This window comes from Cibotium barometz, chromosome 8 (assembly GCF_041138505.1).
Source record: "Cibotium barometz isolate CiBa-2024 chromosome 8, ASM4113850v1, whole genome shotgun sequence".
Taxonomy (NCBI): Eukaryota; Viridiplantae; Streptophyta; class Polypodiopsida; order Cyatheales; family Cibotiaceae; genus Cibotium; species Cibotium barometz.
The window spans coordinates 63,876,156-63,888,959 of record NC_141053.1 but is presented as its reverse complement, the minus strand read 5'-3'; the positions used below and the strand labels follow the sequence as shown (position 1 = coordinate 63,888,959).

At 45.8% G+C, this 12,804-nt stretch overlaps 1 protein-coding gene across 1 annotated transcript in view; it reads left to right on the top strand.

The window, feature by feature from the left end:
- The window catches only part of LOC147636542 (GTP-binding protein, HflX), a 58,618-nt gene extending 46,557 nt beyond the window's left edge, over positions 1-12,061 (top strand). Inside the window, exons 6-13 of the mRNA XM_086802012.1 lie at positions 3,941-4,012; positions 4,255-4,402; positions 4,609-4,664; positions 4,804-4,854; positions 4,952-5,006; positions 5,204-5,260; positions 5,368-5,490; positions 11,497-12,061. Coding sequence (XP_086658138.1) covers positions 3,941-4,012; positions 4,255-4,402; positions 4,609-4,664; positions 4,804-4,854; positions 4,952-5,006; positions 5,204-5,260; positions 5,368-5,490; positions 11,497-11,847 — 913 coding nt within the window. The 3' untranslated portion in view covers positions 11,848-12,061. The remainder of the gene's footprint in view (positions 1-3,940; positions 4,013-4,254; positions 4,403-4,608; positions 4,665-4,803; positions 4,855-4,951; positions 5,007-5,203; positions 5,261-5,367; positions 5,491-11,496) is intronic.
- The last annotated feature ends 743 nt before the right edge of the window (positions 12,062-12,804 follow it).

Here is a 12,804-nt window from a genome sequence, read left to right as displayed (position 1 = left end):
CCTGGGCATGAACCATTGGAAAGAGCATGCGGTGTGTGAAGGAATTCATCCTTCGAGAAAGGGGCATCCAGGGAAGAACACGTAGCATCTGTAATGAGCCTGGGCATGCACTCCCAAACTTTTTGCCATGCCACATCTCTCTGAGGAGAGGGCACCTCTACAGTCAACAAAGACCGATAAAAATCTGAAGCAATACCCTTCACCTTATTAGGCTCAATCTGAACCTCACCCTGTGAATCTTGCAAGTACCTCACAAAATCCCTGCTATGGGAAGGATTCTGTGCTGAGAAAAACTCTTTGTTGCATCTGCCACCCATCTAAGTCCAAGAAGCCTCATTCGCGTGAAACGCGAACTCAGCCCTCCTGTCCATGGCCAACTGTAGCTTTGCTCTAACTATGGTCAAGAGGTCTGTAATTCAAGACGCATGTGGATGCTTTTCATGTTCCCTCTGAAGAGCAGCAATCCTACGCCTTATAGCTCTCTCCTTGTCCAGAGCCTCCTCCTCCTTGGACAAGGCGGTGCTATGATAATAATGGTTGGTCCTCTCAAGAGCCAAAGCAATATTATGACGAGGATCAGGACCGTCACAAGATCTCCATCTCTCTCTGATCTCAAGGGAGACGTTAGCATCTAGATAAAGAGAGTTAGGGATATGGACACGGGGAGAGGCCGAGCGAGCCCCAAACTCCCTGAGACACAAAACGACGGGGCAATGATCGGATTTAGTGGTGCCAGGCATAATAGCAATGGTGCCTCCTCTGTCAAGGACCAATCATCCACATAAAACCTGTCCAGACGTGCAAAGATGCTGTCATCCCCGCTCCTACAGTTATGCCAAGAGAAAGATAAGGAGTTTGGCCTTCTCTGGAAGTCATCCTCAGTCCAGCAATCCTTGCCAAAAAAGGAAAGCGTGAACCTCTCCCATGAGGTTTGCTCCAAAGGGTGTAACGCTTTGCATCCCCCTTCTTGTCAGAAGGTTGCTCAACCAGAGTTACCCAACTGCTCCTCTATGCATGCGCTGGTCTGCACCCTTGCATGTCACTTGCCTGCCCCTGCTTGCATGCTTAGGCGCCCTGTATGGTAAGTTTTGGACGCCCATGGGCAGGCCTTCTCGCCCTGTAATCCTTCTTGGCTGGCCTAGCCGCCTTGTGGCTTGGTCTTGCTGGCCATTCCTGGCTGGGCTGGGCTGGGCTGGGGTGGCTAGTTTGGGTAGACCCCCTCATGGCCGCCCTTGCCTTGGTCATTCAGGCCACACATGGCTGGTCTAGGGTTGGCTATGGGCTAGCCCCATGCCACCCTAACCCTAGCACTAACCTGCCTCCCTCGGCCCCTCACCATGGCTGCCTCATTTGTGACCTTTACACATCCAAGCTAAAGTCCCATGGCTTTCTTTCCAAATTCAGCCTGCATGAGGGTACTGTCTGGTACATCCTCCATGCCTCAGTTTCTAGCACTTGTCAGATCCATGCCTTGATACTAATGTAAAGTCTCCATAGAAATGCCTAAGGATAAACCGAAACCCTAATGGGTTCCATAGACCCAACATTGTACGCATGGCATTAGGTTGTCTAGCGACCGACTTGCAAGTGGAGTCCTCCTGACTCACCCCCGAGCTAAGGTCTGTTTGCTGTGAGCCTGCTTGGTACCGATGGTCCCAACCTAGCGTCCCATACGATTAGGTTGAACCACCCGCCTTGCAGCTCCATGGCCATGAGGTCTTGCACGCCCTTGGTAGCCCTCTTGTCTACCGCGTGGACACCTCAATAACTTAGAAGTGCCCCCAAGGTCACTTATATAGCAATATACTTGCTATTATTGGCCCTTGCTTTATTTATAAGCTTTTAGCCATTGTTAGTCCTAAGCTGATTATTATAAGCTCTTGGCCAATCTAGACCTCATCCAGCTAGCACCCCTAGTGCACGTGTGAACCCTCTAGGTCCCCATGCCCCAACTAAGCCCTAACCTTAACCTGGATTATTCCACATAAGTGCATTTGCTGGAGTATATTCCACTAGTAGATGTCCATAAGGAGAACCAAGCATTAGTGCCTTGCATGCAGGGAGACGTTGGTCAGAGCATACTGGTGTTCGGAGGTACTGATAGGGGATTGGTGCAGCAGTTTTGCAGAGCGCTGGGTTTCTGTTTGATTTATTCATTGGAAGACATATGTGGAGCTTTGGGAAGCTAGGGATGGTAGTCCATGTGCAGAGATCCATAGGAAGCTTGAGTTTTGATCAAGAGTGTTTTGGGAGGCCATTTTGCCGGTTTTGTCCAGGAGGATGCTTAGTGGAGAGTGTATGATCCAAAGATGATTGGTCAGAGGAGTAGTTGGTAGTTTTCTGTGTGTGTCTTTTTGTGCTGATGATTAGGACGGAATGTTGGCTAGGCAGTCGTGCAATGCTGGGACAGTTCGCATCTTGGATGAGACAGTATTGGGTCTGTTCCTCTATTGGGAGGACACTAAGTATGGTCGCCCTAGAGCTGAGAATGTCTGTAATGTTAGTGGGGAGAGTGTAATAATCATGGTTGGCCAGGCTGCTTGCAGCGTTTGGAGCGGTGGGGAGGTCCTCTAGAGGAGTCGCACAGGCGGTGCACCCCTCAGATTAGCTCAAGTGTAGAGAAACTCTGTGCGACTCCTGCAGAGGCCCTCTCCGATTTGTTCATAGGAGATGAAACGAAACGTGTTGAAATGGACGAAACGTTTCGTGTGACTATGCTTGGAGAGTACTGCTGTATCTCATTTTCTTGTATATAAATATATAGTACTTTAGGTAGTTGTGCGTTGCGCATGTATCTCTCTATTCTGCTGCTCTATCTTCTCTGTTATAACTTGCACATTAGGCGCAAGTTTACCACACACCGATGGGAGTGTCTCCAGGGCGACTCACAGGTGGTGCAGGCTCATCCGTGGAGATGGAGGCATTATTTGGCATTATAGGCCTCCATTGTGGTTCCTCCCCCCACCCCACCTCTCCTCCCCCCCAAAAAAAGGGCCGTAATTTGAGGACAAACTTTGTAGCCAAGAATCTATAATGATATAAGAGATGGACACATTCAGCTGATTAAGTCTCCCTTCGCTCGAGAGAAGTCAGCCATGGAGGAAGCGGCTTCTTCTTTTGATGCATTCCCTCTCCTCTAAAGAGCATTGATACCTTTTTTATGTGGATGTACCCTTTTTTTAATAACTAAAAGAAGGATCTCTTTCTTGAGAAAAATAAAGGCCCAAATTATAAAAGGTTAGATGAAAGGGAGAGGTACAGGCTTACATAGTAAGATATCTGCTCCTTTTGTGACAGTGTAGTGAATAACATTCCCACTAGGTGTCGAAGACCCATGAAGATTTGTAAAGAAGCAAGTTCTTCTATATCCGAGCTGTCTTAGCCCACAAGATAGTTGATGCCATTGATGAAAGCCTAAAGGTGAGACTGTTGCCCATAAAGAGTTAATGATCTCATAGCAATGCGCAGAGTATTGCAGTGGGGTTGTCACAGAGACGCTGCATGCCGATTACTGCTAGTGAATGCCTTGCAAATAAATCTTATGCTTACAACTGGCAATCATGAATCAATAAAGACGGGCTGTTTTCTTTGAATCGAGACTCTGTCACATCCTTGATGAGAGTATGACTCAAAGAGCTTTGAGATGCACCCAGAGTACAGTGTATGGACAGATGGGGCAGTTGCAGAATGCTTGCGTGGGGTAGTTCAAGGTTTGTAACAATGTACATAGCATAGTTCTTGAATAACTGAACATATCATCTTGAAAGCTATTGTTCTTTTATTTGCATTAAATGCTCGTAACTTGTTTTTCAGTTTGGTCCATGCAAATGTTGGTTATCTTGGGTTGTGCTGCTTGGGAACTTGAACTTTACGGCTGGACTCTGTAAGTTTATCATGGTAATGGTTATCTTGATGACCTTGGGTTGTTTTGGTCTATCAGGCGAGGAAGTGGTGGTGGACGAGGCTTCATCAGTGGTGCAGGAGAAACTGAAATCCAGTTGCAGCGCCGCAGGTCAAGTTTTGTCTCAAGAATTTGCCAGCAATTCGCTTATTTATATCTCATAGAGTAATGTATTGCTAAAGATACAACACCTGATCTGGACTTTTTTTTTTCCCTTTTGTGTGTGTGTGTGTGCAAGCACACCTATGATTGTGATGCTTTTATTTTTTTTGGGAAAGGCAGGGGAGGGGGGGGAGGGAGGGAGGGAGTGTTGTGGTTGTTTTGCTTTACTGACCGATACTATCCTATGGCAGAATATCGGAAAGGAAAGACCGCTTGCTCACCATGTTAAAAGAAGTGCGGAGAACACGTGCTTTGCATCGAGATGCTAGGAGGAAACATGGAGGAGGAGGCCATGGCAACCGACTTCCAGTGTTTGCTGTTGTCGGCTATACCAATGCTGTATGTGGTAGAGTTAGTCTTGAAATCGCTTTACTGATTTGTGTTTTTTTAAAAAAGTTTCAAAACTGGGTGGCTGCTTATGTTTTTTTTCACTAATTATCATGTTCTAAAGAATATTGCCAGGATTTTTCTTGTATATATATATATTTTTAACTTTTTTGCATGGATGTCTTCTTATCTAATTATCTTGATAATGTTGTCTGCAGGGAAAGTCCTCTTTAGTGGCTGCTCTTTCTCGTAGCAATCTTTACATAGATGACAAGTGAATTTAGAACTCCTTACTTTTGGGACAATTCTTAGCTGTACATCTTTTGACAGATTTTATGAGCTTTACATGCTTTATCATTATAGCTGTTTTCCATATGTAATATCTCTAAGCTTTCCCCCCCCTCCTTTGGCAGACTTTTTGCAACACTTGACCCTCGATCACGGAGTGTAACTCTTCCCTCTGGGTATGGTTGGTTGCCTGCATGCTTGCGAATGTGGCTTTGCATTGTGTATCATGTAGCAAACTGAGGATTCTTTACAGTCCTATGAATGTGGTTTCAGGCAGACAGTCATTCTCAGTGACACGGTTGGCTTCATTTCAGACCTTCCTATTCAGGTCTCTTTGCTACTCATCACTACTTTCAAGAAGTCTTGTGTCATGTTTTTGTTCTCAGTTGTGGACTCCTGGATGTGGCTGTATTCACTGTTCTTATCATGGCCCTTCAAAATGCTTGACAGTTGCTCACATGATTATCTTTACTCCGTCGGTTTTCCAGTTTAAGCATTAATCATACTGCAGTGTGTTATTTGCAGCTAGTAGAAGCCTTCCATGCAACGCTTGAGGAGGTGGTTGAAGCTGACTTCTTGTTGGTGCGTACAACTGAGGCCTTTCAATATGCGTAATTAGTTTATATTGGAGTTTTTCATTGTTTTTAGTAAAGTCTTGCTGAGTGAGTAGTTTTTTTCTTGTACAAAAGCACGTTATTGACAGCAGTGCACCCAATGCTGAGGAGCAGCGGATGGCCGTGATGCAAGTCTTGGAGAGCATAGGAGTTTCCAAAGAGAAGATCAAGGATCGCATGATTGAAGTATGGAATAAGGTGTGTGGACCCCTCTCTATGTGTATGTGTGTTTGTGCATGCTCATATACGAGAAAGAAAAAAAGAAAGATATATTAACATCTACAAAAGATCTCAAGGGTCTATGAGACCAAGATATATTAACATCTACAAAAGATCTCAAGGGTCTATGAGACCAAATGTAGTACAAAGTATCCATGACGAATAATGAACCATGGAAAAAAAAGGCTATGCGGAAAAATAGCTACATAAGAGAGGATTGCCATGTGGTGCTACATGATGTCGACGTGTAGTTACAGAGTGATACCATCCTCCTCTAGAATCTCCCACAGTGCCGCAACAATGTCAATGGAGAAAGAAAGAAAGTTGTATTAACGTCTTCAAAAGGCCAAAATGACCTATGAGACCAAAAGGTTACATCATATCCATAAGGTACATCATCCTGGGTACAAAATAGTAATAAAGAAAGATAACAAACATCTACAGCTATAAAATCTGATCTAGGTACATGAGCAGAGAGCTCTCATATCACCCTAATACATCCCTCATGGGCCACTGTGACACGGTGCTCAAGGTGGTAAAACTGAGCCAGCGCGAGGTCCTGCGATGATGGGAGATGATGGCCTGGATCCTCCTGTGGTGGCGTGGCTGTGGTGGGCGAGGGCCATGGGGTCTGCCAGTCTGGGGCATCGAGCTTTGCATAACTCAGTGGCTTTGTCGAGTGTCACACCTCTCGGTCAAGCTCCTGTACTAGCCCGTGGGCCAGGTATGGTGGGTGGATCGGCCCTTGGAGTGCTGGTATGGAAGAAGTCGGTGAGACCTCTCTGTGCTGGTCCTCAAGGAAGTACAACTGATTTGGATCTCACTAAGGACTCCTGTGTCTACGGAGTTCTAGAAGAAAAAGTCCCAAGCATCTCTGATCCGAGAAGACCATGATTCGGGAAAGTGGTCCGAAACCAACTCAGAAGAGGCATCGGCATATGTAATGATCCTGTGTCTCGGGCTCTATGTGACAGAGTTGGCATATCCTGTCCTCTAGTGCGGCCGCCCTGGTCCCATATCTGGCAGTCTCCACTCTCAGCCGGTGGGACGAGGTATGGATCTGGCCGATTGCACATCTCACCCCAAAAATAGGTGCATGTCCATGTAGTGTGGGCGGATGATGAAACCATCCTCTGTCAGGCATAGGAGGTGATCTCTGTAGAAGGCCGTCTTCGTCCCTAGTGGATGACTAGGTGAACTCCATGTACTCTGAGTATCTAGTCTGACAATGTCCTTCCTGATAACCTTGTTTCGCGCTGTGTGGCTGAGAGCAAATGACGGGGTCTCTATGCTGTATTGGAACAGGAGGAGTGCCTCCATCTGCATACTGGGCATGCCAAACCAAGTGCCTACCTATGCATACCAACACTTTGTATCTCCCTGGAGTGTCAGCTGTCTCGAGGACTCCAGGGCCAGCCAGGGGTATCTATCTAGTGGAAGCTCCCATAGCCTGTCCTAGTATGTCACTGTTTGGAACAAAGCTTCTGTCACTATCGGTACAGCCCCCATCTCTGCCCGTACAATCTCATGTGGCACTGATGGCTTACTCCTAATCATGAGCAAGATCATTGCCACTAAGGGCCTCTCCATCGGCATCCACCCATCATATACCTCCTTTGTATCTGTCTCCGCTGGCTCTCTCCTTTGTCTCCTCCTATGGTATAAGCTTGGATCCCAGATGGGGGCACCACACAGAAGTGCAGGTGTAACTAGAGTATCAACTAGCCAAAGCTTTGTCCTCGGTTCTTGAAACTGTATCTGTGAGCATTGCCTCTCTAGCGAGCCAAGGGCTGCATATCCCCTCATCAATCTAGCTTCAGCCGCCTTTCGCATGGAGAACTGACGTCCAGCAAAGGTATACATATGAGGTAACATACTCCACAGGCTCTCCACTATATGTAAACTGTACTGCATATCTACTTATCCACTATGAGGAGGTGTTAAAGATCATGACCTTGGTCCCGGTCCTCGCAAAAGGCCCGTAATGCATCCAAATGCCTCTACAACCCCTCTGGTGAATCAGAAATAAGAACAATATCATCTGCATACAAGAGGATCGGTATTAGGACTCCTGCTAAATGTGCTCTTGGTCCTCCTTGTCTGTCTATGTAATCCGAGATCTCGTCAATGTATAGACCAAATAGAGTAGGAGACAAGGGGCAGTCCTGCTTCACCTTGATAGTGCTGTGTATGATCTCTGAGTCACCTCTTGGTGCCCGTTCTGTGCCTATGACTGACTCATAGAGTGTAATGATCCCCCAAAGCATCTCTGCTGGCACTCCCATAGCCTGCAGTCTCCTCATCAGTCTGGCCCCTGGGACAGTATCAAAAGCTTTGTGGAAATCCACAAGGCAGCAGTATATCGGATTCCCGTGAGCTCTCCCCCTCCACAATGATCCCCCGTAGTGTAAAGATATGATCTAGTGTGGAGTGCCATCTCTTGAAGCTTGCCTACCCTGGTGCTCTGAGTCTCTGCTCCCCGCGGGGGGGGGGGGGGGGGTATATTAACGTCTACAAGAGACCAGAGTGGCCCATGAGACGAAAGTACCAATACATCCAAAACTCAAGGAAACTAAATGTTCTGAGTAGAGAATGAAAAGCATAAACTGAAAAACAACTAGCTATAACATGTGGCCAAAGAAGAACTAGTGGCCTGATACAATTGCCAGAAAAAGGTATATCTGATAAAAGTGTGGAACTGAAAAAATGGTAGGCTATGGGAAGCGGCTGAGATAGACTCATCCCATGATGTCTCGCATAGTCGATCCAGCATAGACAGGGTGAAGCGCCGAGGTCATGCCGCCCGACGTCGTGCCAATATTACTTGTATCCTTTGATAATGTCTCGTGCTCTACATAGCAATCGAGCTCTGTCTAGGTTGACTCCTCAAGGTGGTTGTGTGGGCCCAGCCGACTCGTGGTCAACGGTGCATGGGGTCGTTGCTGCTCTGAAGAAGTCAGTAAGGGTGTGTTGGCCTGTGTCTCGGGCATGTCCCGCCTAGTTGGAGCATAGGATGTGGTCTCAGTGTCTGCATAGCTCGAGGAGAAAAAGCCCAAGGCAACGCTGGTGTGAGTAGTCCATCATTCTGGACAATGTCCCAAATCCATCTCGGAAGAGGCAATGAAAGTGCCCCCGGATCTCGAAGTACACTGGGCACCGACGTATGTAGTGCCCCTTAGTCTCTGGCACCAACTGACAGAGCTGGCAAAACTATCCCTTTACACATCCAAACAGGCCGGACACAAAAACATGTTATTCTCTAGCAAAAATCCTCTAATGTATTCACATGCATCCTTGATTTATGCACATGCATGTGCAATGGAAATCCCCCGTTCTCAGTTCTTGTACTATTTTTGGGCACTTTGGAATTCCCATAGTCCTTTCACATAGGAACATGCTTAGTTTGGTGACAGCTCTTTGGTTTCTTGGAAGAAAGGATGGTCCAACGACCTCGATCTCTACAAGAGCATCGTGGCACCATATAAGATAGAAGGGAATGAGGAGACTATCTAGATGTTGGAGAACAAGATGGCAGATTGCTGACAAGAGATCCAAGCAAGAAAGGCATCACGTATAGTGGTAAGTCCATCCATAGATGAAGCTAAACAGGAGGGAGTGTCCAAGTATACCGAAAAGCTTTCAAGAGAGGAATTGATATCAATGACAGAGTCCCCAAGAAAAGGCAGATTTTGGAGGATGAGCCCACAGAGCAGACACTACGAGGCTGGAGGTGATCAAGACAGTTGGAGAACAACCCATCTTAGAGTCCATTATAATATCCGAGGACAAAGAGGAGTCATCTAGGTAACTTTGGATTTTTCTCTCCGAATCCAATGAGGAGGAGGATGAGATGAGCAATTCCACAATGGTGTCTACCATGCTAATTGAGCATCCAGAGGCAAAGGGGCTAGTTCTAGTGCTTACAGTTCCTAAGGAGGCAGTGGCGGAGACATCATTGGAGAGAGTAGGTCGAATAGCCATGTTATTGTAGTTCGGACCGATGTGTGGAGTAGAGCGCGAGTTCGTCAAAAGATCTCTATCAGGGTGGAGCGATGGAGAATTAGTTGCACCCATGCTCCAAGTTAAGCAGAAGGGGATGCCACGTGCACACTTGCACACTCTTCCAAGTGTGACCCATAGGCCAACTCAAAGGTCGAGTACGTGGCTGGATTTATGTGTTTGTAAGGGCTATTGTGCCAGATATTTGTAATATTGTCCAGGCGCCCAATGAGCAGCCTAGTGTGGACAGAGTTATTGGGTTATTTGTGTGAACACACTTAGTTGGACATTATTATCAGGGTTGGTAGCCAACTCCCCAACATTAGATACTAGAAATAGGAGTCTAGGCCATAGCCATATTCATTCATTGATCATCATTGAGTCATTAAGAACTCAAGAGCAGTGCTACCATTGAGTATCTCTGTTCAGGATTGTACATATTTCATGTTAGTAATACATGGATGATTGTAGATCAGGTCATCTCTCTCTATTGTGTATTGAGCATTAAGAAGCTGTTTGTACATGGGTTTAAGTCTCTGATTAGGCACTAATTGCAATCATTCAATTTATAAACACGTTTCCATAAGCACCCATGTTAAACACAAGGCGTGAGGTGTTGACAATCACAACCTTGGTCCTGCCAAGGTTAATTGTGAGGTCCCACTACTCACAAAAGGCTTGCAATGCCATCAATTGTCTCTATAGCCCTTCTGCTGAACGTGAGATCAATACTATGTCGTGTGCATAAAGCAAAATGGGTGCCAACGCATCACATATTGTGGAGCCCAGCCGACCATGTAAAGGCCAAAGAGTGTCGGAGAGAGAGGGCATCCCTGCTTCACCCCTATGGTGCTAGTGATCACATCTGACATGCCTCCTGGTGCTTGAACTGTCATGTCACTGACTTATACAATGCGATGACTCCTCATATTATTATTGAAAGGGCCAACTCCTCAAGGTGTCTAAGAAGATGCACTCGGGGTATAGTATCAAAGGCTTTGCCCACAAAACTGCAATAGACCTTCTACTTTGACTGGGCCTCCTCAATGATGCTTTCAATGTTAAAAAATGATACAAGGTGGAATAGGTCCTCCTGAAACCTGCCTGTCCCCTAGTACTATGCCAATGTTCTTCTGCAGAGGTGCTGACCTTGGACTTCAACACTGACCCATAAAGTTTGTGGCCAATGTGTGTCTAATCATGATGGTGCGGTAGTTATTTGAATCTAATGGGTCCCCGGCCTTGTGGATCGGCACAATGGTGTTACTAGGCAATGAAGGTGGAAAACCTTGGCAAATGATATCAGCTAGGAACAGGGTCTCAAGCATGAGTTATATGCTCAGCTAATAGGTCCTCACGGTCCTTGGCATTCGCATGCTGCAATTTGCATATGGCTTTAGTAACATGATGTATGGTAAAGAGGGGGACGACTGAGACAGAGAGATTAGAAAGAAAGATTGTCTATGGAAGACCTGGAGGGTCTATGAGATGTTGAAAATCAATGCTCTCCACTCTCGTCACTGTCATTGTGCCGGTGACAGGTTGCTCTATTTTGTAAGGCCCTATCGACGTATGGCTCAAAAAGAGCTGGAGAAAGAGGGCACTGTCATTTAACCTTAATTGTGCTGCCAATTTCTCTAGATAATCCCCCTTGGTACCCGGACCTGGTCATTCACTGAGTCATACAATGCCATGACCCCCAAAATCATCAGTGGTGGGAAATGAAGCTCCTGGAGAATCTTCTATTGTGCCATGTAATAATATACAATGCCATGACCCCCAAAATCATCAGTGGTGGGAAATGAAGGTCCTGGAGAATCATCCATTGTGCCATGTAATAATAAAGGCATTAGAAGAAGGAATAAGAGACAAGTAGTTTAGTCAGAGATTTACTGGATGCAGGTGCTGCCCTTGACTTCACGCCTGCAGAAGCTATGTTTTGTTTAACTTGTTATTCTTGTAGTCTTAGTTCTTATTGTTGTGCAGGTAGATCTGGTTTCAAACTCATCTTCCAATCAAAGTGATACACTGAAACTGGACGGAATACAGAATACTGCAGACCTGCATCTGCTTCCTTCGACAAGTGTATCAGAAGGGGAGGTTTCTTCTGATGACGATGACATGACCCATGACATTGCAGTGGAAAACAAGGATGAGAGCACAAAAAATATAGAAGCACAGGAGACACTTGAATACCTGAGTTTGAGCTGGTGCTCTGATGGAGTCCCCCGCATCGGTACCTCTGTTGTCGAGAATATCGGTCTTAAAGAATTGCTTCATCTTCTAGATAAAAAGGCGGTCCCCAGTCCGAAACCTTATGCTGAGATTGGAACTTAGAAGCTTGGGTGTAAGCGTTTGCATATATACAATGCTATATATGTGGGGTTACATATTCTCTGTTGAAGCAGTCAAATGGTTTTCAAGCTTCTGCAAAGTGAAGTGATGTCTGGAAAATGAGCGTGCGTTCTGATGTTCACAGCAGTTCCAAGAACAGGCTCGGGTGCAACTGTGTAATCATTAATCTTTTTGCTAATTCACGTCAAATTTTTAAGCTTGCTTGCAGTTCTTGAGATTTGTTGAGGCTTGGTGCAGATACACAGGTGAAGGATTTTTTGTCGTAAGGCAGCTATTCTTTTTCTATTCAGACCAATGTTTTTTGTGGTCATTCTAGTTGAACATAGGATTAAAAGATTAGTATCCTTGCACCTATACTTCTAAAGGAGATTAAGTTACTCCGCAAGAAAGAATCTAAGCGGTCTTTTGTGTTGAGTGTTTTGTTGACTAAAACTGCTTCTGCCATAGTCTTTGACACCGGTGTGAAAGCAGATGCTTAAAGAATGGCCAGGGATTGAGATCTGTTTCAAGCATTTTAGTGTCATATGTAGACTTGTCTGGGTGGACTGCGTCCGGGATTTAACATGGTAGAAATAATGCAAGCCATGATGGGTGCACAGATGCGTGACTCATCATCGTTTGAGCCACAGCTTTTGGCACTTTTTTTTGAAGCCACACCAGTGGAAGTAACAAGGTTTGCGTATTTGAATGTGGTAAAGACGTTCACAAGGTGCTCGACCCCTCTATTTATCATCTAGTGGTTGCAAAATAAAGGAGAGCGCACCATACTCCCAAGGATTAGTGGTTGATTTGGTCCACTTCACATTTATCAAGCATCCGAGGATAGACCTGCAAGAGCAAGACACACTTAATCTTTGCATAGGGTGTAAAATTTGGCAATCAGGCTAAGACATTTAACCTAAGGTAGGGAAGTCACAACTTACTGCTGATGGACTAGAT